Genomic DNA, 26652 nt, shown 5'->3' with positions numbered 1-26652 from the left:
GGCCTGAGGGAGGGGAGCTTAACGACCCTTCAGTTTCTGAACGTCACTTACTGGAGCCCCAGAGACCTAACTCATTCAGTGCTCCAGGAACCTCCTCTGCGCAGGCACCGTGGTGGGGCTGGGCCACAGCAGCGGGAGGTGGGCTTCACACGCTTCTTACCCCGTAGCCACGTCCTGCCCACATGGGGGCGTCACGCGTGGGTAGCTGTGACTGTCATTTTCTGAGTTCGCTGACTTTTTGGAACTTACTCTGGAGAGAGGGGCACACACACAAGTAGAGACAACAGTATGGTAAAGTCCCCCCCCCCGCCCCTCACCGCCTGCACCCACCTTCCTTCAGTAGTAATTTGTAGCCAATCTAGACATATTGTTTCATCCTTAAGTATCTCTGAAATTACCTCTAAAAGATAAGGTTTTTATAATTAAAACAGCATTTTTGCACCTAAACGAATTAACAGTAATTTCTTAATATCAAAGTGCACAGACATGGAGGGGAGAGGACGGGGTGCACTTCTCGAAGGTGCCTTTGGGAGACCAAGCCTCTAGCCCACCTACCTCCAAGTCTGTCCGACTGGGAGAGAGAGGCCTGGGCCCTGCCCTGCGGGGGCTGAGCCTAGATGGGGCCCACCCGGCATCCTCAAAATGCTCCAAGGAGGAGCACTAACTCCAGGGACAGGGGCTGGGGAAACGGGGGACGATGCCCATCCCTCCCTCCCTGCAGCCATGCTGGTTTTTATGCTATTCATTCATTCACTTCATTATTTCACTCATTCGCGTTGGGTGTGTGCAGAGCACCTCCTCCATGCTTGGGGCAAAACCCTGGGCACACAGCAGGGAACTTGAGATTTGGGCCAAGTTCTTGGCACGAATGTGCTGGAAAATAGGTCAGCAGCGTAGCACAGGGTAACACTATCATATGCGTTCATACCAGGCCTTGGGCCCCCAGTTCCAGTCTCCCCACGCGGGTGCTGCTTCCGCAGGGCAGGGCAGCAGGGCCCCTGCAGGGGCCAGGGGCTTCACTCCCTCACTGGGGGCTCTGCCAGGCTGCTAGCCCACTGCTGACCCTGGGGCGTCAGAAACACCGCTCACCTTTGCCCTGGCCTGGGCAACCCTGGGGTCTGCTGAACCCACCCAGCCTACGGCTTGGCCCGGCTGCCAAGGACCCCTGCCCTTGTGCCTGCCTGTGTGATCGGTCACTCCTCTGCTTCACACCCCAGGAAGAGCAGGGGGTCTCACTCGTGAAGAACTTCTCCCTTCTTCCTACAAGGGCTTATCGAGAGGGTATCAGACAGACCCAGGTGATTCCTAGCACAGCCGCTTAGTGACTCTGGGGTGGGGTCTCGGGCTCGTTCATTCAACCAGCATTTGTGGTGCACCTACTGTGCACAAGGACCAAGCAAAGGTCCTGCTCCCTTCACATCCTTCCAGCCAAAAGATCAGTGTCCTTGATGCCAAAAGTTGCATCTTCTGCTTTTTCTTCCTCTCCCACACAGCTTTGACACAGGCCAGGACACCAGGATTTACAAAATAAAGACCAGACCACTGCCAAAGGGAGACGAAAAGAATAAGGAAGTAGACATAAGGTGACTTTAAAAGTTCACCGTTACCATTTTCCATTGGCTCTGTGACACCATCGACTAGATGGTTTGCTGTTTCAGGGATGCTGAAATTTGATAAAATGTGCTTCTTACAATGAGTACAAAAGGCCACTGTGCCTGTAGGGGCTGGAGGTCTGTCCTGGGCTGTCTGGGACCCCTGGATCCTAGGATCTATAATGAGGCATATCTGCATACCCAGCCCCCTGACCCAAGGCCGGATGGGGAAGGAGGTCCTGCTTCCTTGCCCTGCCCCCCACCTCAGCACCTGTGGACTGCCTCCTTCCCACCTGGACTGCATCCCATCCCACAAACATGCAGGTAGAGGCTGTCCCACTCAGCTCGGAACCCTCCCAGCTCAGAGAGCAGCCAGAGGTGTCTCCCCACCGGTGTCCCCCTGCCCTCACCCACCCCGGCCATGCCTCAGAGGCAGCCACGCACCCCTCAGGGCCTTTGATGGTGCTGTCTCCCCAGCTATCACCCAGCTCCCACCCTCCTTCAGACCTGTCCCCAAAGCGGGACCACAGCCCCCAGGGCTCCCCAGCCCTGCCCCACCAGAAGAGGGCAGGAATCCCCTATTTTGTCCATCCGAGTCCGGCTCAGGAATCTGCCGGACGCACAGGTGAATAGCGCTTTCTTTTCTAGATAAGGTGAGAGAGGGCCATTATGAGCAGAGACTCCCGCCTCTGCCCCACCTTTTATGCTAAGTCCCCTTCCACCCGGTCAGGGCCTAGCTTCCCTGTGGGCGCAAGGTCAGGGTCTCCCCTCCCTCTGCTGGCCGGCAGGTGGTGGCCGAGAGCTCCCGCTCGACAAGCTGAACCCCTCGGTGTCACTGGCCAAGACTCACTGTCCCTTCCTCGTGGCTGGTTGTGACACCAGCTGGAAAACATATTGCTGGCACTCTGCCTGGCACAGAAAACCATGAGCCACTGTCATTCTTGTTATTAACCCAGAGCCACCTGCCCCACTGGGAGGCTCCAGAGAAATGGCAGCACCTAGCTGCGGCCCCCAGCCAGCCAGGCACCCACCACGATGGGACACGTGTGGAAGCAGAGCAGGACACTCCAGGCACGCGTGCGCCCTTGGGGAGGGGGACCCGGGCCGCTGTGCCGCCCCGCCTTGAGGAAGCAGAACACTCCTGCAGAGAGCAAAGGTCCCCAAGGGCTTCCTGGGCCTTCGACCCTCAGCAGGGGTTCTGATGTTCGGGAGAGGTTCCCCGCCCACCCCCAGCTCCGGTGCCCTCTGGTCGGGAAGGTGTCCTTGCTGGGCTGGGCGGGCCGGGACACCAGGGGGTGTAACCCTACCCTCCAAGGATGCTCAGACACCACGTTCCAAATGCGGCAGCAAGGTGGAAACCAGATCCCCAGCCCCAGTCCAGCGGGCCAGCCCTGGGCCCTGAGTGATGACACAGCACAGGGCAGAGCCAGGCTGGCCCCGCCAGTTGGCAGGCCCACCTCCCCTCAGCCACGCCTCCCAGGGAGCGGTTCCCTCCTAGAAGCCAGGGGCGACCCAGCCAGCTCTGCAGCTGCAAATCCCACCCAGCCAGGGACCCTCCAGACCCACGCGGCCCGCCAGGCTGCTGGCCACACAGGCCTAGCCCTCACTGGCAGCTGTTGGCACTGGGCCCCCCTGCTGGGCCCCCCGTTGGCAGCTGCTCCTGTGGCTTCGGCGCTGGACCCCTGGGATGGGCGGCCACACTGATGAGGGAGCGGGAGGGCATTCCTCACTCTTTACTGAGCACCGGTTCAGCTGGGGGTCAGCTGGGGGCAGGTGGGGTCTCTGTCGCGGGGTGGGGGGGCTCAGGAGAGAGCAGCAGTGGGGACGCCAGGGAGCCAGGGGTCCCGTTGCCTCAGGGCATGTGCCGGCCAGATGACTGGGACCCCTGGCTGTGTGGGGCAGAGGGCCCTGGAACACTCGGGAGGAGCTGGTAGGAGGTGTGGATGGAGCAGTCTGCCCTGGTGACAGCAAGCACTCCGTGGGGTGGAGGGCCCGCCCCTGGGTGGCACAGCCTCCACCAAGCAGATCCCCAAGGGGCCTCGCCTCTCACCCGACAAAAAGTTACATGAAATGAGCCATTACATAAAAACAAGAATTGCATAGGAAACACCCTGGAGTAACATTCCCAGTCCGGAGGTGTGGTCGGTGGGGAGGGGTTGCTGTGGCCACTGTCCTCGTTTCATCTGAGAACGTGTTATGTGGATTCAAACACAACACGGGACAGACACGTGAGCCGGGGCCATTCTGGATTAAAGGGCGCCAAAGGGCAAGCAAATGCAGAACCGCCCACCCGCCCGTAGGTTGGACCAGAAAGTGGAGACAGGTGACAGTATTGGTGTCTTGGGGTCTCCGACAGGACCAGCAAGTGTCCCCGCGAGACCCGTGGTCATTCCTGCTCAAGTAATCAGGGCAAAGGGTCTGGAAATCAGGGTTACAGGGAAGAGCAGCATCCTCAGAGAAGCCCTCTGCCCCTTGTGTGGCTTCCTCACCCAAGGTCACCCCTGGCCACTGCGATCACTGCCCACAGCCTCAAGGGAGGGCTCGATGGGCCAGGTTCTCAAGTCCTCCCAGCCTGCGTCCTGGGCGTGGCGGTGGGAGACCGCAGTCCCCTCCCGGGTAACGCTCTCTCTGTTGCAGGGGTAGTTAAGGAGGTCGAGGTGCCAAGGGCTGCCCTGGGCACCCCCGTTCCTGGGACGGGGACCAGCAACCACTCACCTGTGGCCGAGGAGGAGGTGGGCGTCCCAGTACCGGCACCGGGTCTCTTGCAGGTCACGGAGAGGCGGCGTAAGTACAGCCCACCTGTCCCAGCGTGCTCCCTGGGACCAGGGGCGGGTCCCTGGGCCTCGGGTGCGCCCCAGGGAGCAGGTGCCGGGGATGGGTCAGCCCCACCTCGTTCCCACCGCACTGGCCTTCACCTGGCCCCGCTGACACACCCCTCTGCCCCCAGAGCCCCTGAGCAGCGTCTCGTCCCTGGAGGTACACTTCGACCTCCTGGACCTCACCGAGCTGACTGACATGTCCGACCAGGAGCTGGCCGAGGTCTTCGCCGACTCGGATGACGAGAACCTGGCCAGCGACTCGCCCGCAGGTGGGGCTGCTGCCGGGGTCTGGAGGGGGTTGCGGGAGGTCCTGGGGCCTCAGGCCACCCAGCACCGCTCCCTGGAGACCCATTTTGGAAAATGATTTCCTTTCTGACGCGTGTTTAAGCGTTTGTCGACACGGCACCATTTCACTCACCATTTCTGCACTTCACACACCTATCTGCCAGCTCTCAGGGATTTCTCTACCCCTCCTTAATTTCACTTTTCAAATGCGAACGTAAGGCCACAGCCACAGTCCCACTGAAAGCAGAATTCACTACTTGGGTTTAATCCCAAGTAGGCAGAGCACGAAGGGGGTGGTGTTCACCAGTCCTAGCCCCTCCTCAGCTCAGTTCCCGGGAAGCGGCTGGAGCCCGCAGGCCGCAGAAGCGGCACGGGAGCTGCCAGGGGTGTGGGGGCCCAGGGACCCTCCCCCCTCCCGGCTCACTGCCCATGCAGGCGGGGGGGGGGGGGGGGGGAGTGGCACCTGCTCCGGGCCAGGCTCACCCCCAAGGGCAGGGGGACAACAGGAAAGCCCCTGGCCGGGCCGCACCCAGACCCACGTGTACACGTTGCCGGTGCCCAGGGGACCCCAACGTGTGGTCCGACGCCGTGCTGGAGGCACACACGGGCCCAGCCCAGTAGCTGAAGGAGTGACCTGGGACCCCAAGCCACACTGACCCCAGCCTGTGTTCCCACCAGGCCTACACCCGCTGCCCAGGGCCGGCTGTCTGCGCTCCCCCTCCTGGACACGCACCAGGGCCGAGCAGAACCGTGAGAAGCAGCCCTTTGGTGACCCCGAGCGGCAGCCTGCCGTTGTGGACACGTTTCTCACCGTGGAGAGGCCCAAGGAGGACTAGGCCGGCTGGCCCGGGGCCGAGGCGGGGCAGGTCCGGGCGGCCGTGGCCCCGTGGACGCTGCCCGCCCCGCGTGGCGCCTCTGCATAAGCACAGCCCAGTGGCCTTACGTCCAGCTCTTCCTGGTCGCTGGATCAGGGACCAGGCCCAGGGATGAGACGAGACTTCTGTCTGTAGGAATGGTATTCTTGTCTGTCACCAGACTCCCGGCTAGGGGTGCGGTGAGCAGGGATCTGCCCGTGAGAGGCGCTCTGCAACCCCCCGGGGGTCTCGGGGCTCCAGTCTTGAACGGCAGTGCCAAGCTCCAGCCCGCGGGACACCCTGCTGCCCTAACCGCCTTGATTCCAACCCTGCGCCCCTCCTGCCGCCCAGGAAGTGTCAGCACCAGAGCCCCCAGACCCTAACACCCTGCTTGTCGTGAGCCCTGCCTGAGAGCCAGACCCACCTCCTGAGCTCGGAACACCAAATATGTCACGACTGCCTCAGACCGCCGGGCAGGGCAGGGGCAGGCGAGGTTCGCCCTCCCCCGGTCCTTGCAATGACAGTCCCCGCGGCCCACCAGACACACGCACGCACACGCGTGCAGCAGCCCGAGGGGCGTGGGGACGTGAAGGGACCTGGGCACAGCGCCTGGCCCCCAATTCCGGGGTGCCAGACTCGGCTGCTCCGGACGCTGCTTACATACTAAGGGACGGAACCGGCTTCCAGTCAGACAGCGAGTCCAAGAACAGTTTTAAAATAAACGTGTAAGCTTGCTTTTAGTCCCCAAGGCCACCTGCCCTGACCCCTTCTCCACTGAAACATTTCTGGGGAAGGAAAACAGGCCTGGGCACATGCTGGGCCCACGGGGCGTGGCTACAGCACGTCCCGCCAGGAAAAGGGTCGCCCTATGCGCCAGGAGGGGCACGTGAGGGGCAGCAACAGGGACGTGTCTTCCAGACACAACCAAGAATTTCACTTAAAAGGGATCCCGTGAGGGCAGCCGTGCCCCCCCGCCCCCCAGTCTTCCCCCGGGCCGAGTTCCCATCCTTCTCGCTATGGCTTCTGCAGATCTCATTTCCAAACAGCAGGATTAAAACGGCACCCTGTCCTAAGTCTCGCCGACCAGTCTCTTCCTTTCCAGCTGACGTGGGAGCTCAGGCGTGCGGGCCGGGGGTGGCTGCTCCAGGGGCCTCCAGGAGCTCCACCTCTGGCCCTCCCCCAGCTAAAGCCACTGGGGGTTCCACTGTGACATGCCCTGGGCTCTTATTTGGGTCACATCTCAGGGCCAAGCGCCCTGGCTCTCGAGGCATTAAAGAAGCGAAGACCCTGCCTCCACAAGCCCAGGCTGGAAGAGGCAGAGGTACTCCCGAGAGGCTCTTCCCAGCCTGGGGCAGGTTTCTGGGGAGGCAGCCGCCAGGCAGGGTCCGCCTGTGAGCAGAAGACCAAGGATGAAGCCTAAACCCTGACCGTTTTAACCACCATGAGACGCAGGCCGCGTGCCCCGTGCCGGGCGGTTCCTCCTGCGGGGCTGAGCCTCCCTAACCCGAGATCCTTGGCCAGGCATCGGCCCAGGTGGGGCGATGGCCCAGACAGGGTGCGAGGTGAAGTGGGGGCTGAGGAGACTGGAGGGGGTGCAGGCACGGGGCACGCAGGCAGGGGCGCTGTCCCCAGGGGCGTGCCCTGGACCCGGGGAGGGGCTGCACCCAGTCTCCCAAGGAGCAGACCCCCAGGCTCAGGACAACGTGAGTCCTTCCTGGGGTCAAGGAGAGCACCCCACCTCCACCAGAAGAAGCGGCAGGACAGGCCCCTGCAGGACGCGAAGCAGCTCAACACACGGAGGCTGAGTGGTCAAGGCTGCGCCACAGGGCGAACCCCCGAGACCTCAGAAATTCAGTAATACACATTGCACAAGCAACGAACTTGAAAGTGTTTGTCCCAAGCTGGACACTCTATTTTTGAGGCAAACATAGCACACGATTCGGCAAATTTCATCCCTGAGGCCCAGCGTGTGGCCATGGCTGGGACAGCAGCGGCGGGCACGTGGGGCGGTGCCCCTGCTCCCGCAGTCAGCCCGCATCACCCACCGCAAGGCAGCAGCTGCTGCTACTGTCACAATTCTGACGACTCTGACGCGCTGGCCGTGTTCTGGGGACCCGCGGGGCCATTGCCACTAACCCCGACTCCCCGGGGCTGGGCCCTGGTCTCGCTCCAGGACCAACCGGGGAATGGAAGGCTCAGCCCTAGAGCTTAGCTACGGCCCCCGGTGGCTGTCCTACCACGTGGAGCAACCCAGAGCCCCCTCTCCTGGACCCTAACAACACGGGCCACGAGGAACACAGCTTCCCGGAGACGCAGGGTTGGCAAGGCCCCGACCCTGAGAACAGGGGTGGCTCCGCTGGGGCAGCCCTCAGGCTCAGCCCCCACAGACACCCGCGTGTGGAAGTGGCGAGGCCCCTCCGTAAGGACTGACTGGTCTTCCAGCACCCTGACAGCTGCGTGCTGGGCGCCTGGCTAGTGTCCTCCTTTCCTCAATTCCGAACCTCACCAGACCTGGAGGATTTCTGAACTGGGCCAAAAGCCCCCGCCCCGTCTCTCCCCAGGGCAGGTGAGGTGACCAGCACCGATGTCCCCGCGCTGGGCAGCTCTCCCCGGCAGATGAGCCCACCACCCACCTCGGGGGAGGCCCGGGGGGTCCTACACGCAGGCCCCCAGGGGGCAGGTGCGTTTCGGCCACTGCCCTCCCCTCTGACTCGGGAACAGGGTCCCAGCCCCCGCCTCGGTGGAAGGGCGCGTTCTGGGAGCTGGAATCCCCGTGGGCTCAGAGGACCCTGACCTGAAAACACCCCTTTGTGATTATCACGCGTTTTAATTTGCTCTCTGGAGATTCCGGAGGCTGCTCTCCAGGCAGGGGCGCTAGGCTGGGCTCTCCTGCAGGGGGCACTCCGTGCCGCCCTCCTCCGGCCCCCAGCACCGGCCCTTCAGCCCCTGGGGAAGGGACGTGTCCTCCAGGCCACCGGTGCCCTCCACGAGCTCCTCGTAGGCGGTCTTCTCCGCCAAGGGTCGGGGCCCAAGCAGCTCCACCATGGCGGCACGCTCCAGCACCTCCTTCCCCAGCAGCCGCCTGCCCACCTGCACACCGGGCCATGTCAGGCCGTCCGCTCGGCGCCCCGCAGAGCCCCCGCCCCGACCCTGGGGACGGGCCGGCCCCACTCGCCTCGTCCACCCGCTCCCGGGAGCGCGTCAACAGGTCCAGGGTGTGCGTGTGCGCAGAGCTGACCAGCCGCCGAGCCTCCTGGTCGATGAGCTGGGCCGTGGCCTCGCTGTACGGCTTCTCCACCAGTGCCTTGCCAGGCCAGGGGAGGTCGAAGGACACCTGGCCCAGCTTCTCGCTCATCTCGAACTGCACAATCTGGGGCAGGCGAGGGGCGGGCGTGAGCCTGGCAGACGGTGCCCTGAGCCCCCTTCCCAGCCCCCGCGGACACTGCCTTACCTGGGCGTAGGCACTCTGGGTGACCTTCCTCAGGTCGTCCTGGGCCCCCGTGGTGATCTGCCCGAAGAACAGCTGCTCGGCCACCCAGCCACCCAGCATGGCGCACATGCGGTCGAAGAGCTGCTCCCGCGTGTACAGGTACTGCTCCCTGGGCAGGCACTGGGCATACCCGAGCCCCTTGCCCCGGGGGATGATGGACACCTGCCAGATACGGCAGGCGTGCCCTGTCACCCCCAGGGTCCCCGGGTATCCCGGAGGAGGAGAGGAAACCCTGGGCCCCAGCGCTGACAGGTCACCCCAAGGATGAACACAGAAGCCCCCTCTGTCCCGCCGTCCCAGGAAGCTGTGGAGGAGCCGTGCCGTCAGGGGAAAGTTTAGAGTGAGGTGAGTTTAACGTGGAACCTCCAAGTGTCAGGTGGCCAGCATCCAGACCCCTCCTGGAACCAGCACCCCCCCCCGCCCACCCACCCCTCAGGGAATCGTGTAACAAATTCTAGACGATTACATCCTCAAAGAGTGAAGAGGGCCACCACCTGGAATGCACCGTGCCCACACAGCACCCCCGGGAGGGGAGTGGGCCCTGAACCACACCGCAGATGCGCAGGGGGATGGGCCAACCTTGAGCAGGGGGTCTGCGTGCTCCAGGAACCAGCCCACCACCGCATGGCCAGCCTCACGGTAGGCCACCGTCGTCTTCTCGCTGGGCTGTAGGACCTGCGTCTTCTTCTCGAGACCTGCAAGTCAAGTTCACGGCAAGAGGCAGAGGACAAACGGACAGCTGAGAGGTGGGTGCCAAGGCCCCATTCTGCACCGCGGGTGTGCTGGGGGCTGCTCAGGGCCTCCGTCCGCCCAGGACAGGCCCGCAGCCTGCCCGCTCCACGCACACCGCTCAGGCCTGCTGGGTACCTGTCCCTCCACACCAGACGCTACGCTGCCTTCTGCCCCACCGTGCAAGCGGCAGGTGCCTTTGGGGGCCCGTTTGTAGCCAAGGGGGTTAGCTACTCTCCGTGGCCTGACTGGCAGTGAAGCCGGACGCAGGGAGACCAGGAGCGCTCTCTATGCCGCCTACACCCAGTTGCAGGCAGGGAACAGGGCACAGAGAAGGCACCACGACTCGCGTGAGCTCAGCTTCAGGGCTGGTCAGCTCAGCGGCGCCGCCAGGACAGCGTCGAGCAGCTGTGGCGACTGCCTTGGGTCACTGACACTTGTCTGTGCACACCACACTTCAATAAAACATGAAGCAAAGACAAAGCAGCCCTGCCAACCTGCTGTCTGGAGACGGGCTGGTTCTCACAGCTGTGGGGTGGGATCATGAAGGACAGCTGCTGGCCACACGGACACCTCCCGGACCTCCGTTCCCGGGAGGGCACTCGGGAGACCTCCACCCCACGCTGAAGCTTCCCAAGGAAGCACGCAAAAAACCTGCCTCTCGGCCACGGGCAGCACCCGAACCTGGGTCTGACGCAGCGCCCTGGAGGTTACATCTCTTTGAAATTCTAAATGTTGCTCTAGTAAGAGCACGAAAGCTGCTGGCAGATCCCAAGTCCCAGATTTTGGTCTGGAAAACTGTCCACGACTGCAGCTCACTGAAGTGAAGCTGGGCCCCAGGGTGGGCCCGCTGTGGGTCAAAGCTGGAAACCGCCCCCCAGCACTGCCCGGCTCGCCTCCGACGACCCTCTCAACCGCCTGCTCCAAGCGCTTCTCCTGGACAAAAGGACTCAGGTGGCGGGTGGCGATCAGGGCCGCTTCGTTGCAAACATTAGAAATATCAGCACCTGACCCGGAAAAGGAGAAACAGTCCCATCAGTGCCCCAGGGCGGACTGTTAGAGGAAAATCTCCAGCAGAGGGACCAGAGCTAAACTAGGTCAAGGACTGGAAGGAAAACGGGACCTGCTCTGTCAGTCACCGTTGCTTTCAGCCAGTATTTTGGTTGAACAATTTACTGAGGTATGAGTTATTTAACATAAAATCTATCCGTTTTAAGTGTACATTTCAAACACTTTGGGTAAGTTTATCAAGATGTGCAACCATTGCGCTGATCTCATTTCAGACGTTTCCATCACCGATGTGACGTATGTGGCTAATTCCTGTACACGTGCCCAGCCAACCACTAACATACTTTCTATCTCTATGGATTTGCTTCTTCTGGACGTTTCACATAAATGGAATCACGTGATAGGTGGTCTTTTGTGTGCTTCTTTCACTCGACACAGTGTTTTCACGTTCATCTGCTATCGCAGCGTGTATTGGTTATTTCATCCCTTTTCACAGCTGAAAGAGGTTCCATCACATGCACAGCCGCCCCGAGGCCTCCACAGGAGATAGCAAACTCCACGGACGCTCAAGTCCCTGATATAACATGGCCAGTACAGCTGGCCCTCTGTACCCACTCTACACACACCTATCCGGTCATGCACCGCTGGACACGGGTGGCCTCTACCTCTCGGCTATTATGAATTATGCTGCTGTGAACATCTGTGTAAAGCCTTTGTGTGAACAAATGTTTTCAATTCTCTTAGATACCGAGGAGTGGAACTGGGGTCATACGGTAACTGTCCTTCACTTCTGGAAGAACTGCCAGGTGGATCCCCGTGGCCACACTATCTTACATCCCCACCAGCACCGTGTGAGCACGGCCGCCTCCCTACAGCCCTGGCGACTCATGCATCTGCCTCTTACGGCCATCCTGGTGGGCGTGAGGCGGCACCACACTGTGGTTTTGATGTGCATTTTCCTACCATCACTGAGCACCTGCTCATATGCTTTCTGGCCACCTGCAGACCTTCTTTGGAAAAATGTTCAAATCCTTTTCCCATGTTTAAATCGGGTTCTTTAAATATTTTGGATTATAAACCCCTACGAGATGCATAATCTCCAAATAGTTTCTTCCATTCTGTGGGCTGTCTTCTCACCACCTCAATAATGTCCCTTGACGCACAAAAGATTTTAATTTTGAAAAACTCTAATTTGTTTTCTCACTTGTTGCTTGTGCTTTAAGAAACCATTGCCAAATCCAAGGTCACGAAGATTTTCTTTTAAGACCTTTATAGTTCTAGCTCCACAGTTTAGGTCTCTTATCCATTTTGACTCGACCGCTGCATGTGGTCTAAGGTCTAGTTTCGTCCTTTTGCTTGTGGACACCGTCGTCCCAGCGCATTTGATTGAACAAACTGTTCTTTCCCCATCAAATGGTCTTCACACCCTTGACAAGAACAACTGACCAAGGACTTCCCTGGTGGCACAGTGGTTGAGAGTCCGCCTGCCGATGCAGGGGACACGGGTTCGTGCACCGGTCTGGGAAGATCCCACATGCCGCGGAGCGGCTGGGCCCGTGAGCCATGGACGCTGAGCCTGCGCGTCCGGAGCCTGTGCTCCGCAACGGGAGAGGCCACAACAGTGAGAGGCCGGCGTATCGCAAAAGAAAAAAAAAAAAAGTAGTAGCCCCCGCTCGCCACAACTAGAGAAAGCCCGCACGCAATGAAGACCCAACGCAGCCAAAAATAAATGAATAAAATAAATTTAAAAAAACAACAACTGACCGAGATGCACAAGCGCACATCTAGGCTCCCAGTTCTACTCTACTGGTCGACGCCCACCCTTGCGCCAGCAGCCCCCTTCTGTTTGCTGGAGCTTTGTAGTAAGTTCTGCATTAGGGAAGTGTGTCTTCCTTCTCTGCTCTGCACAGACTGTGCTGGCTCTTCAGTCCCCTGGAAGCTCCACGGGGAGGTTAGAATCAGTTTTTCCCTTTCCAGCTTTAACAACGTACAAAGGTTCTGTTCCTACACAGCCCCTCCCACCTTCACAGGTTACTTTTTTTTTTTTACGTCGTGTGCCCATTAACACAGACGTGTCTTTATGGATTTAAGCACCTGCCCTTTAAATCATAAAGGGAACACAGAGGAGCTGCAAACCAAAAACACACAGGATGCTGGCCTTTACGTTTACCTATGCAGTTGCCTCTCCCAGGGCTATTTCCCCACACAGCTTCGAGTCACTGGCCAGCGCCCTTTCATTTCAGCCCAAAGGACTCCAGCATTTCCTAGAGGGCAGGTTTAAATATAGTAAGTTCCCTCAACTTTAAAAAACAATCTAGGAATGCCTTTATTTCTCCTTCCCTATTGAAGAACCGTCTTGCCAGATCCACGGCCTTCTGGCCTCATGGTCTCCAAGAAGAATCGGCTGTTAACCTTACTGAAGACCCGTCCCCACTAGGTGTCCCTTCTGTCTGGTTGGCTTCAACAGTCTCTCGTTATCTCTGACCAACATGAATTACACTGTATCTCAGTGTGGACGTCTCTGGGTTTATCCCTACTTGGAGTTTATTCAATTTCTTGGACGTGGAGACTCAGGTCTGTCATCCAATTTGGGAAGTGCTGAACCATGGCCCCTTCAATGGGCAGCATGCCAAGGGGACAAGACGTCACTGCACTATGTTCCCGGGGTGGCAGGAGTTCAAACAGGCACAAGCCAGCCTTGGGGTTAATCATCTCTGAGGCCTCCGATATGTCCGTCAGACTCAAAAGCTCTAAGGACAAGGGTAGCACATGCCAGGACCGAGTGGCACAACCAGATACCACCCACCGACACGTCCAGACCCGCACGGCCCACCTGGCCACACTCACCTGTGAAGCCTGGAGTGAGGGCCGCAAGCTTCCTCGCCAGGGCGTCCTCACTGAGGCTCTCGTCCAACTTGAGTGGACGCAGGTGGACCCTGAAGATGGACGACCTGCCTTTGATGTCAGGGGGGCCTAACAGAGAGAGAGGCACTGAGGGCCAGGGCGGGGCCACCTGCAGCCACTTCACTGCAAGGGCCCTCCCCTGCGTGTCTGTGCTGCACACTTCACTGTCCGACCCGGGCCAGGGAGCTCCCCGCGGCAGAAACGACCCACAGGTCACGTACGTTCAGCTCTTCAACACATCAAAGAACTTCCTGACCGTGGAGCCTCTGGCCCACGCAAATCCATCCCAGGACAGGGACCCAACCACAAGCAAAACTCTGGCTGCCCTGGCAGCCGGGTGTCCACGCAGGACTCAAGTCCTAAACTCCCAGGATCTCCTCACCAGTGGAAAGGGCCAGGGTGAATGCTTCTCTCGCCAACGGCGCACAGAAAGTAAAAGCCGAAGGATCCAAGTCTGTCACCTCGCTCCCACCTGCATGGACTGCAGCGACCTTCCCCCAGCCCCAAGTACACCTGTTCTTCCCAAAGTGGGGGGCACCCACGCACCTCCACCGTTTTCACAACACTGTATTAACGGCGTTAGGACCCCGATCAAAATCTTCTCCAAATACACAGCTAAAGATCTAACCCAACTTTTAACCCAAAGGAAGGAAAAGCCAAGCCTCAGCACCCAGGCAACCAGCACACTCACCAATGCAAATCTGACGGTCAAACCGGCCGGGCCGCGTCAGGGCCAGGTCAAGGATGTCGGGGCGGTGGGTGCCCGCCAGCACCATGACGCTCGTGGTAGAGCTGAACCCTGGACATGAGAAGCAGGTGAGCCCAAGGAGGGGGCCCAGGCAGCAGGAGACTCTCCTCTTCCCAGGGCTCCTCCCCTGCGCAGCTGGCCCCGTCTTCCCAGGACCCCTGCCACCCACCCCGGAAGCCCCACGCTGGGCCTGCTTCTCCTGCGGGCCCGCAGCCCACTGCACAGGCCGCTCAGTGTGGGGCGGACACTCACGCCCAGGGCTAGCTCTGACCCGTCTCAGGAGGCAACCAGTGGCTCTGGTCCCCGCGGCCCCCAATGCTGCCTGAGGCGCACGTGCACTGGTGGGTAACCAGACGTTCCTCAGGCCGCGGACGCCCATCCTAATTCATTACTGGTCTATTACGGCCAGCCTCTGACACCATGCGGCGAGCTGCAGGGGCCAGGCAGAGCCTCCACCATCGGGGCCCTGGGCCGCTGCGGAGACCTCCCTCCACCCAGGCCCTGGACGGCTTGCTGGGCTCAGGGAGCCTGACTGGAAGGCAGGCGGGGCGGTGGGGGCCTGAGCTCACCCAGCACTCATCTGCAGAAAGGCCTGCTCACGGGGGCCCTCGGCCACCTCTGGGACCTGGGATTCAGGACCGCTCCCTGATAAGAGGGGCTCCCTGTGCCTCAACTGTGCGTGCAGACGTGTGGTTTCTGCGAAGCACCTGCCTTCCTCCTGGGAGGCTGGGATCGTAGCACGTACTGGGCAGAGGCTGCCACGTGACCAGCCCCCAGGGGAAACCCCACTCCCGAGTGTCACCCAGCCCGCTGCCACGGAAGTAGCTGCATCCTGTGACTCCAGGGCTCCAGAGGCTGTGACCAGCTTCCCTGGCCACCAGGCACCTGCTCCCCACTCAACCGTGGTCCTGAATCCAACTAAACATGGAGTCCTCCCGGCGAATCACCAAACCCTGGGTCATGTCGGGGACCCCAACACAGCCCCAAAGCCAAAGCGACGACAAGACCTGCCAAAGGTCCGACAAAAGCTTCTCCAAATCTGGAAACTAGTAAGAACGCCTAGACACTTCCCGCGAACCTTCGGCAGGGCTGCCGGGCTGTCACGCGGAGCTGGGACCTCCCCGAGCAGTGGTCCCCAGGGGGGAGAGCGGAGAGGGGTTCTGGGCCAGGAGGCGGCCCGGGTCAGAGGCCAACGTGGAAGGAGCCTGGGTGTCGGTCCCGTCCTGCGCTGAGCTCTGAGGGCAGCTCCCTCCACTGTGTGTGCCGAAAACAGCCTTCCTCAAAACACAGCAAGCAGGGGTTCTCGCCCGGGAAGGTCCCCCACAGAGGAAGGCCTGGGGGACGGTCGTGCAGCCGCTCACCGTCTAGCTCCACGAGCAGCTGGTTCAGGGGTTCTCCTGCTCGCTCTGGCCCCCAAAGTGCCCACGGCCGCAATTCCTGCCCATCGCGTCAATCTCCTCAACGAACAAGACACAGGGAGCATTTATTCAGGCCATTGCATACACGTCACGGACGTGAAACAGGAGTCCACGCAGGGTCTGCTTTGCCACTGGTACCAACACAGGACTAAAGAGCTCACCAAGCTAAGCCCTCGCCTCTGGCACTCGATTCTCATCTCAGCTGCTCTGCCTGCCCGCCCGGGTCCCCCTGCACATCTGTGCTCTGCGCCTGTTGCCAGGGTCCCACACGAAGCCCAGGGCAAGGACAAGGGCGCATCCACCTACCCGAGCTGGACCGACGCCAACAAACATTCCCAGGAACTCGGACCCGTTCACGGTGATGAAGGGCACGCTGGCCTCCCCTGCAGTCGCCTTGGCGAGAAGCGTTTTGCCGGTACCAGGAGGACCAGTGAGCATGGCTCCCTGAAACAGAAAGGCAATGCCTCGTTCTGAAAGGGTACAGACGGAGCCGAGGAGACAGTCACATTCTACTGAACAGGCGTTTTCTAGGCCTGCTCCACGCGGGTCGGCTAAGGTTTGCTTCCGGTGTGATACTTCCTGCTTGTAAAGTGAACGCACGCTCACCATGAAATGTTCAAACGCTGCAGACATGGGAAAGGCCCCCACACCCCCAGTCCAGCCGAGCAGGTTATCTCTTCAGGCAACGCTCCCAGGGCAGGGCTCGTTGGATCTCGCGGTCTGACGTTTAACGGTCTTTGCCAAACTGCCCTACGAAACACACCAACTCACACCAGGACGAACAAGAGCCCACTCCCCAGACCTGGTCACGTGATTCTGTCCAGCTCGTCCACCGGCAGCTGTGAAGGCGGCACCTGTGTGTGGTCACTGGCACCTGTGCTTCCTGATCGACAACCTGCCTTTTTCTACGCTTACTTAAGGTTGAAATTCATAATTCACGCCCCAGAAACACACCTCAGTGCTCCTTTCGGGGTTACCATTACACGTGAAAAACGAGGAGAGATTTAAACGGGGCTCCTATTGCTCCATTTCTAGTCGAGGGTGTGGGTTAATATCTACTTATTTCAAAGGAGACTCTAAGGTTGTTTTTTTAAGTCTTTAAGGACAAAACTAAAATACGTAAATGGAGGGAGGAGGGAGCCATAAAACTCAAAACCACAAGGCGTCAGGGCCCCACGTCCCCGTGAACGTGGATGCGGATTCGCAGAGGGTCTCCTCAAGGCAGGGCACCTTCTGTGCCCCCCACACCCGGCTTTCCAGCCAGCTCTCACCAGGTGGTCAGACAGAAGTACAAACCTCCTGCCCACAAAGCCCCAGCGGTCAGTCATGCTCTCCTGTTGTTCAGGGCACGCTGGGGGAAGCACGGGGCCACCAGGAAGGTCAGTGAGGTGAGCACCACCCACCCGAGAGCTCGGAGCCTGGTCCAGGGCCCAGGGACGCCTCGAGGGGTCTGTGAATCTATTCCGTGTGAGACGCAAACCTTTCTGGGAAAAGGACTCACAGCTTCAGCCAGGCCCTCAAAAGGTCGATGCCCAGGGGCACCCACAGGTAGAGGAGTGGCCAGAATCACCGTAGCTCCACTTCCTCCGCACAGCGCCCCAACCTGCATCCACACCGCACACCTGTCCCACTACTTGCTCGTGGGCTTCCCGAGAGGCAGCTGCATCTGACCCCAGACCCATTTACGAGAGTTGTACTTGATAGTTTGTTTTGTTTTTTTTGGCCACACTACACTGCTTGCAGAATCTTAGTTTCCCAACCAGGGATTGAACCCGGGCCATGGCAAGGTAAGCCCCAAGTCCTAACCACTAGACCGCCAGGGAATTCCATGTGCTTATTTTAATTATATACTTTGATAATAAGTAATGGTAAAGAAAGCTGTTTTTTCAAAAACAAAGTTGAAGACTTTAGATAATAAAGTAATAAAGGCAAACTGTTAAAGAAAAATGCTGTCAAACTGAATGGATAGAAAACTGAAAGAGTAAGAAAAAGTCATAAAAATATAGGATCCTGCACTCAGATTGCTTCTACGTTCTCAGTTCATTTTAAAGAAACAAAACTATAGACGTTAACTGCTTTGTGCAAGATATTTAACAGAGAATTTGATCACTGGGGCCAAACTCAAAGGAAGGCCTGTGCTCTAAACGAGACACCACACCAACAAAGACGTATGTTTGCGCTTGAAGGTGAAATAAACACACTCCAGGTGGGCGTGCACTGTCCCTATGATTCCAGTTTTATAGTTTAAAACAGCTGATCAGATAAGAGGATTTTCACTTTACTACTCTGCAAATGCGATTTCCACTCTCCACTGTGATTAATAAGACACAGTATCATTACCAGAAGCTACACTGTCCCAGCTCTGTCCACAATGAACCAGGGCGAAGCTCAGAGCATCATGTTTTCTCAAATCAGTACGTTTGGAATTTTGGCCCCGAGGTCCTGATACTGCTTGGGATTCTTCAGGAAATTCACAAACTCCATGATCTCCAACTTGGCTTCTTCGCAACCAGCCACGTCTGCAAAGCGCACGCCGACGTTGTTCTTCATGATCTTGGCTGTGGTCTCGCCAACGGTAAAGAGGCCCCCTCCTCTCCTGCCATGCCCAGCCCCCATCGGGCCCCTCCTTGCGACATAGAGGAGGATTCCGATCAGGAGAAAGGTGGGCACCAGGCTTCGCAAGAAAGACCTAGAAAGTCCAAGAAAACCATCTGTCACATTCCCTTGAGAGACAAGCCAGAAACACTGCCTCCAGGCCATGAACAGCGGACGGCTCCAGAACTTGGTTTTGCTACACAAAAGGGAACAGTTTTTTTTGTGTGTTTTTTGCGGTACGCGGGCCCCTCACTGTTGTGGCCTCTCCCGTTGCGGAGCACAGGCTCCGGACGCGCAGGCTCAGAGGCCATGGCTCACGGGCCCAGCGCCTCCGCGGCATGTGGGATCTTCCCGGACCGGGGCACGAACCCGTGTCCCCTGCATGAGCAGGCGGACTCTCAACCACTGTGCCACCAGGGAAGCCCCAACAGTTTGTTTTTTAATGTGCCAACCTGTATATGCAGCTTCCCCCATCCACGCACACCTACCTGCTCGATTTCACCTGTGGGGCGGGCAGGGCAGCTGCGGCCCCTCCCTCAGAACCCCTCCAGACCCAGCACAGCCTCCCCGCAGCTGAACCCTTCCCGGCCCACTGCACAGTCCTCAGGCTGCCTAGCTAAACATTTCCCCGATCAATTCTTTCCTCAATAAAAACAGAGCCAACAAATTTATCTTCCACCACAGACACTGTGACTATCGGAGAACACCTGTAACACGCCTGAGCGGGTACAGCAGGAAGTGCTGCGTGGCCAGTACCGGGCCCAGCTGCGCCCACTCACCCATCGCTCTCGGTGGTGTAGACCACGGCCGTCTGCTCCGGGAGCTCGATGCCCAGTTCCCAGTGGATGGTCTCCAGGTTGCGCTCGAAGGTGTGCACGCTGCCGATGTTGAACCACACAAACTTCTACAGAGACCAAGGCGCCAGGCGCTGTAGGGGGTGCCCCCCACAGCCGCTACCCCTCCCCAGCGCCTCTCCCAGCAAAGCCCGGAGCAGCTCTGACAGGCCACCTGTCCTGGCCCCAAACCACAGGCTTAGGTCTGAGGTCGAAGTATAAATGCCCATCGACAGCTGACGTCGCCTTCCTCCGTCATTTTATTCTTCCCCCTTCCAGATCTCAGCTGGCAGCTGGCACGTGTTACTCGGCAAAACTGAAGCACTGTTATAGCTTTATGAGGGTCCTGCGCTACTCGGAAGACTGTTCCTGTCGTGTCACCAAAACAAACGAGCACAAGTGGGTGCTGGAAAGTGAAACCAGGGAAGGCATTTCTCTAAAAAAACAGAAAACTATACCTTCTTTTTGGCCACGAGGCTTGCGGGATCTTAGTTCCCCGACCAGGGATTGAACCTGCGCCCTTAGCAGTGAGAGCTCAGAGTCCTAGCCACTGGACCACGAGGGAATTCCCAGAAAACTACACCTTACGCTAAAACCAAAACCTACGTCTAGGACACCGGCCTTGCACCCAGCCCTCACCTCAGACGATGTCCCAGGGGCAGTAATAACACCCACAAACTGTTTGTTCACGACTTCCAGCCGGTCCACCTAGAAAAGAGACGAGCAGTCAGAAGAGCTGAGGTCCCAGGCAGGGCACGGCATAGCAACCCTGGGCCTCTTCCTCAGACGAGCCTCACACACACGGGCTGCGCCTCTCTCCGAGGGCAGCTCACACTCTGCAGGACAGGTCTTGGTTTTGTTTCCTACTAACATGGACAATTTTAGCCTGGGATTCTTTTAATAAACAGGAACCAATGCAAGAAGAGGGATTAAAATGTGGCACATCTGAGCACTAAGCCTCCAAACTGGCTTTAAAAATCCCAAAGGAGGGCTTCCCTGGTGGCACAGTGGTTGAGAGTCCGCCTGCTGATGCAGGGGACACGGGTTCGTGCCCCGGTTCAGGAAGATCCCACATGCCGTGGAACGGCTGGGCCCGTGAGCCATGGCCGCTGAGCCTGCGCGTCCGGAGCCTGTGCTCCACAGCGGGAGAGACCACAGCAGTGAGAGGCCCGCGTACCGCAAAAGAGAAAAAAAAAAAAAAAATCCTGAAGGAGGGAAGTTCCCTGGTGGCCTAATGGTTAGGATTCTGGGCTTTCCAGGTTCAATCCCTGGTCGGACAGCAGGCACCACAAGAAAACAGTGCCGACGAGAATGAAAGTGCAGCGCCAAGGCCTGCTAGCTGCTGTCGCCTAAACAGCCCGCTGCCCAGAAGGCACAAGCCCTCTGGGGAGCTTCAGACATGGCCTGCTGTCAACACCACCATAACCACTGGAAACACCACACCTCCTCCTGGAAACAACGGGAAAACTGAGGATTGCACGCCAAGGACACGATCCTGAGTGTGGAACCTCACCACCACCCGACGCCTGTAACACAGCTGCAACCACGGCAAACAGGACTCCAGGTGACTGCCCGCCCTGGCTTCTCCGCCAGCACGCGGAGCCCCAGCCAGCCAGGCCCCGCCAGCTCTCAGGTTCATGGAGGCGAAGACACGGCGCATCCTCCCTGCCCCGTGGGACCCCTGCCCAGCTGATCCCTCACACTTCCCCCAGCGCGGTGCACCACTGCCGGAGTGTGCAACAGGACAGTCAGACAGAGGGTGTAAAAGAGTGAGCAGCTCTGCTTTCAGACTGGCCAGGAGGATCAAAAAAAAAGGCCAGCCTGAGTTAGCAGATGGTGATTTCTTTCTTTATACTTTTTATTTTTTTTGCAGCAAGCATGTATTACATCTGTAACCAGGAAAAAAAACAATGCTGTTTTAAAATGAAGATTGCTGGGACTTCCCTGGTGGTCCAGTGGCTAAGACTCCGCGCTCCCAATGCAGGGGTCCCGGGTTCGATCCCTGGTCATGGAACTAGATCCCACATGCCACAAATAAGAGCTCGCATGCCGCAACTAAGGAGCCCGAGTGTCATAACTAAGAAAGATCCAGCACACGGCGATGACGATCCTGCGTGCTGCAACTAAGAGCCAAATAAATATTAAAAAAAAAAAAAGCATTCCCCTGAGTAAAGAAAAGGTGGGCACACGGAGGCTTGAGACAAAAATCACTTTCTCCACTAGGCAATCCATCCACAGCCAGCCAACAACAGCAGACGCAGGGCCTGAGCACAACATTCACACAAGTTCCAGGATAAAAGCCCGAGCTGCCCCACGACGTACATGGCCCCACTGCAGCAAGCCCAACGCAAAGCCATGGAAGCCCGAAGGCCAGAATGATCCCAGGAACAGCCAGACATATTATAGGATAGAGGGAAGATGTGCATAAACATTAAGGACAAAACACGAGCCTTCAAAGAAGTCTTACGTTTGTAGCGAATCATGTAAGCACTCCTCCCAACGAGCTTTCATGGGCCCCGCTCCACTTCTTGCTCCTGGCTACCCGAACAGGAGACATTTCCCAGGAGAAACACACCCGCTGAATACTCACTTCACCCACCCACATCACCAAACTACGCTGTAACTTCACAAACAGATTTGTCGAGGCTTCAGATCCACACAAGCTATGGAGGTGCTGAGCCCCGAAGACAAAGGGAGGGAGGGAGGCCACGTCCACAAACGAGTGAAGGGAAGGAAATACCAGGCCCACCCACGCACGGGCCACCGGCCGCTCACCTCCCCAGACTAACTCAAAATCAATGAACGCTTTAAAAAAATAATAATAAAAAAAAAAAAAAATCCTCCAGTGGGGACTTCCCCGGCGGTCCAGTGGTTAGGACGCTGTGCTTCCACTGCAGGGGGCAAGGGTTCAATCCGTGGTCGGGGAACTAGGATCCCACATGCTGCACGTGTGTCCAAAAATAAATTAATTACTTAACTTAATTAAAGAATTAAAAAATTCTCAAATGTACAATTTTGACAATCTGATTTGTCAAGTGTCCCTTTTACCATTTTGTTTTCGTTTTTGTTTTTGTTTTGGAGCTGTTGGTTTTCTAAGTCTGTGTTTCTTCTACTCCTCTTAAAGAACTTCTCAAACCCACTGGGACAAAATGATGAGGTTCTGGTACTTTAAGAGCACACACCACACTCACAAAAGCAGCCATACTGTCAACCCAGGAGAGGACGAGTAAGGGAGAAGCGGGTTTTCTTCCTGACTTCAGCTTGGTGAGGCCAGCATGTGCCGCCACGTCCTAACTGCCTTCTGCTCTGCACTGCACACAGGGTCTCCCGAGAAGCGTTGAGCACAGCCCACAGCCCGCCCCCGGGGGCACACGTGCCCCAAACTAACTGCAGTCTACACGAGATCTCTGTTCTGCTTTCCAAACGTGAGACTCAGCTTGGCCCTCAGATGTGCAGAAACAAAGGTTTGTTCCCATGCATCGCCAAAGATTCACCCAGCAGCAACTTCCTACTGAAAGACTTTCTCTTTCACCACCTACACCGATAGATCAAAACTGTAAAGACGTGGGGCAGGTAACCCACAAATGGGGAGAGCTAAGTGTGACTGAATGTGGAAGCCAGAAAACGAGAGGTCCAGGCCTCCTGAGCCATCATGCACCCCTGTCCCCACTCCCCATGATGCAGGACACCAAGGAAGCCACACTCGCCTCGGTTCCTGTGACCTTATGCTGCCAACGATGGTAAGAGAAAGACAGGTACCTTTGGGTGGTTTTGAACACAGCCACTGGGAAACTGACGTCTGTCTCTTCCACAGAGCCAACTGCTGAAAGCGGATTCCCAGGAGGCACTGAAACGGGAAAGAGAATTAGCTTCCCCTGCAATCCGATGGGGCATCTTCTCACAGCGGCAGTTACAGGCGCAAAGGGACCAGGATTTGGGCTGGGGTGTAAACCTAAGTCCTTTATCTGCTTTATCTCATTAAAAATATGATTCAAACAGGAGAAGAAGAAACTAAATGCAATGCAGAGGTACACGAAGACTTTTTTTTTAATTTATTTATTTTTTATTTTTGGCTGCGTTGGGTCTTCGTTGCTGCACTCGGGCTTTCTCTAGTTGCAGCGAGTGGGGCTACTCTTTGTTGCGGTGCACGGGCTCCTCATTGCGGTGGCTTCTCTTGTTGTGGAGCACGGGGCTCTAGAGCACAGGCTCAGTAGTTGTGGCGCACGGAGTTACTTCCTCCGCGGCATGTGGGATCTTCCCAGACCAGGGCTCGAACCCATGTCCCCTGCACTGGCAGGCGGATTCTTAACCACTGCACCACCAGAGAAGCCCCATGAAGAATTTTTATAGCTACAGCTGTCAAAAAACAAAACAAAACAAAACTAATCACTTCCTGCCTGAGGCAATTTTAGTCACTGAAATTTTTACAGCCTCAAAAACAAACATTATTCTAACATTAAAATCATATGAAATTTAAAAAGCAGAGTATTAATGATTTACCTTTGATCAGCCACAGGTTAGTATTTTTGTCAGGAAAGCAAATGTTTTTCCTAGACGTTGTATTTTCTATAGTTCCCAAAGAGGAAAACAACACTTTTTACCATAAGCTGATAACAATACTTAACATCAATTCAGGACAGAACTAGAGACAATTTCGGTTTTTCACTATCACAGGTCAAAAGCCATTACAGCAAAAACGAGCACAATAAAAGCCACCATACTAAAAAACAAGCTCTAAGCACACTCACTAACCTACTACTAACTGTATCCAAAAAAACCCCAACCTAACCAAAGATTTGGATTGTTCCCAATATTTTGTTACAGTGAAACTGGATCCACAGGTGACGACACTTGCGTTATTCCAGTCGTGCCATCTTTCATGGTGAGGCAGGCTATTCCCCAAAGCAAACTCATTCCCTAGTGATTATTAATTTGCTCGTAAGCCACATTATTCACACATCCCTATCAAAGGCCACAGAGCACTAAAAAGTAAGGTAAAGCTATGAGAAAGATACTAAAATCAGGGAAAACTCCAAACAGGGAGGCTCAGGAAGGAGACATGGCGGTTAACAGTGATGAGGCTCCTGGAGCCTCTGCGCCATGAATGCCACCTCCCCCCCGTCACAAGTCACCGCGCACAAGGGGACCAGAACCTGATGTCACAAAGGCTGTCACTGTGAGGGGAAGTCCAGGCAAAGGCGCAGAGAAGGTGGTGGTCCTGGGCCCTGGTTGGGTGCCAGGCGCTTCGGTCACCTCCTCCGCTCTTCAGTGCCCACCCTGAGGAAGCAGGTGCTGCCATCCCCCTGCGGGGTGGGAACGCAGAAGTTCAGAGAGGCTGGTGAGCGCCTGAGGTAAGGTCACTGGGAGCTGGAGGTGTGTGACGAGGATTCTGGCGCCCAGTCTCGCTGTCAGGCGGCCTCCAGCCCTAGAAGGACAAAGTATGATCTTCAGGCCTCCAAAACTTGAGAAAATATCCAATTCCTTTATTTTAATTTATAATTTAGTCTTTTTCTGATTTGGTTAGGGGACCACATTAGGTCAGATGCAGCTCTCAAAGCCAGGGGTCTACCACCCATTCCTGGTGTTTGGATATGCAAAGCCAACACGTGAAGCTGTGCACAGCAAGTCTCCCTTTAACAAGCAAAGTACCACGGTCCTTTCTTTGTAAGATCACAAATCAGGTGACCCTGGCACACAGGTACAGCCCCACCAGGCGCCTGTGAATCTGCCCGCAGCTCAATCCTCACTTCCTTCAGAAGTCGATTACCCCGCCTAAGATAACGTGACATTTACCCTCCTCCACCCCTTCTCTTCGTTCCCTACTTCCTTTGTTCTGCTTCCTCTTCCTTCATACCTCATATAACCGCCTAACATGCTACCGACACATTTGTTGTCTTGTGTGGCAGGAACCATGTAGGAAGCTCACTGAATGAAAAAATAACTCATAGAAACTTCCAGAACATAAGCTTCCCCTTGAGGAGTGCTGACTATAGTTGAAAGGGCACATCTTTTAACTATAAAGCAGTCTGCTACTTCATCTCCAGCCTTCACATGCCCCCCTCAGCCTACAAGTCACCAAGCCCTCAAAGGAGAGCAGCTCATGGGGCAAAGCCCTTGCCTGTCCTGTTCCCTGTGACATGCCCTGGCTAGCAGACTCCACAGATGAACAGAACAGCTCAGTCTGGGGAGGAACCCAAAGATCATGCAACTTCCTCCCTTCATAACTAAAGCCACTGAGGTCCACGGAATTCATGACACACCTGTGCTGCACCCCGTCAATTACTGCCTTGCACCCGGTTAACAACTGGAACAGCCCCCTGCAATGCTGAGTGCCACGTGGCCACAGGTGAAAGGCTCTGCTTTCACTGATATTGCGGAAACAACCTGAAACTGACGTGCACCAGCTCCGAAATGAACAGAGATGAGAGGGGAAAGTTCACTCCTTAAGACAGGACAGAAAATGAACCCATGGAACCCTTCTCTGTCTTTCAATACTGTCTGAAAACCAAGATAACTTTCTCCGATCAAAATCCGGAGGCTCCACATTAGTCTCTCAGAAAAGAATTCAATGTGATCACTGCTCCCTGGGATGTACAAAAACAAACCTTAAAATATGGTGTATTTCAGAGTATCTAACCCACGGGAAGGCGTACAATACAGGAGTATCTAAAAGCGAAGATGCTGACCAGTTGTGGCCTTACGTTTCCTCGCCTATAAAATAGAGTTAGAACAGCTCCTACCTAAAGGACGGGTATAAGACTTAAAGGAGACAGTCCCCGTAAAGCCCTTAGCACGGAAGCCCTCAAAAAATGTTAGTTATGATTAGAGTGGCAGAACTGGACTGGACGAATGCTGTTCGAATAAAAACCACATAACACTTGACAAAACTCTTTCACGTCCGTCATCATAACGGAGAGCAACCCTGCGAGATAGTGCAGAAGTCATATCACCGCTGAGCCCAGGAGGAAACCACCTCGCGGTCGGAGCGGGCGCCCGAGGAGACACGGTAGGTTCGCAGCGGAGCGAGGCCTGAACGCAATTCGCTGCACGCGGCTCTTGGGAGAGCGGAATGAGGACGCGCGGGCAGTGGGCAGGGCGCTGAGAGGCAGCGGGAACTTTCGAAGAAAAGGGCGGGGGCTCGGAGGACAGACGGAGACCGGTTCGGGCGAGCGTCAGCCTGCTCAGCCGCGGGGATGGGCTGGAGCCCCGGGGCCAGCCGGCCGGGGGTGTGGTCGCCGCCGCCGCCGCGCCTCCGCCTCTCGGTGCCCGGGTTCCCGCACCCGGTTCCCGCGCCCCGCTCCCCCGCGCTGGCCGGGGGATGTGGTAGCCGCCGCCACATCCCCGCTACTCGGTGTCCCGGTTCCCACACCCGGTCCC

General features: G+C 57.1%; 2 protein-coding genes across 3 annotated transcripts in view; one reads left to right on the top strand and one right to left on the bottom strand.

Annotated features, from left to right (window-relative positions):
* The window catches only part of DBNDD1 (dysbindin domain containing 1), a 12731-nt gene extending 1553 nt beyond the window's left edge, over positions 1-11178 (top strand). For both annotated transcript variants that reach the window (XM_030849424.2, XM_060288697.1), the window contains exons 2-4: positions 4230-4376; positions 4540-4680; positions 5375-11178. In XM_030849424.2, coding sequence (XP_030705284.1) covers positions 4230-4376; positions 4540-4680; positions 5375-5532 — 446 coding nt within the window. In that variant the 3' untranslated portion in view covers positions 5533-11178. The remainder of the gene's footprint in view (positions 1-4229; positions 4377-4539; positions 4681-5374) is intronic.
* LOC115848616 (mitochondrial inner membrane m-AAA protease component AFG3L1-like) lies at positions 7432-26652 on the bottom strand. The gene is given in 15 exon segments (XM_030849429.3): positions 7432-8640; positions 8726-8920; positions 9002-9202; positions 9620-9735; positions 10666-10776; positions 13625-13750; positions 14373-14480; positions 15791-15820; positions 15823-15967; positions 16154-16291; positions 18266-18536; positions 19222-19346; positions 19915-19983; positions 23035-23122; positions 24429-26652. Coding segments are annotated over 15 exon segments (2085 nt in total). The 5' UTR covers positions 24575-26652; the 3' UTR covers positions 7432-8424.

Source organism: Globicephala melas, chromosome 19 (genome assembly GCF_963455315.2).
Source record: "Globicephala melas chromosome 19, mGloMel1.2, whole genome shotgun sequence".
Taxonomy (NCBI): Eukaryota; Metazoa; Chordata; class Mammalia; order Artiodactyla; family Delphinidae; genus Globicephala; species Globicephala melas.
This window is presented reverse-complemented; position numbering and strand designations above follow the sequence as displayed.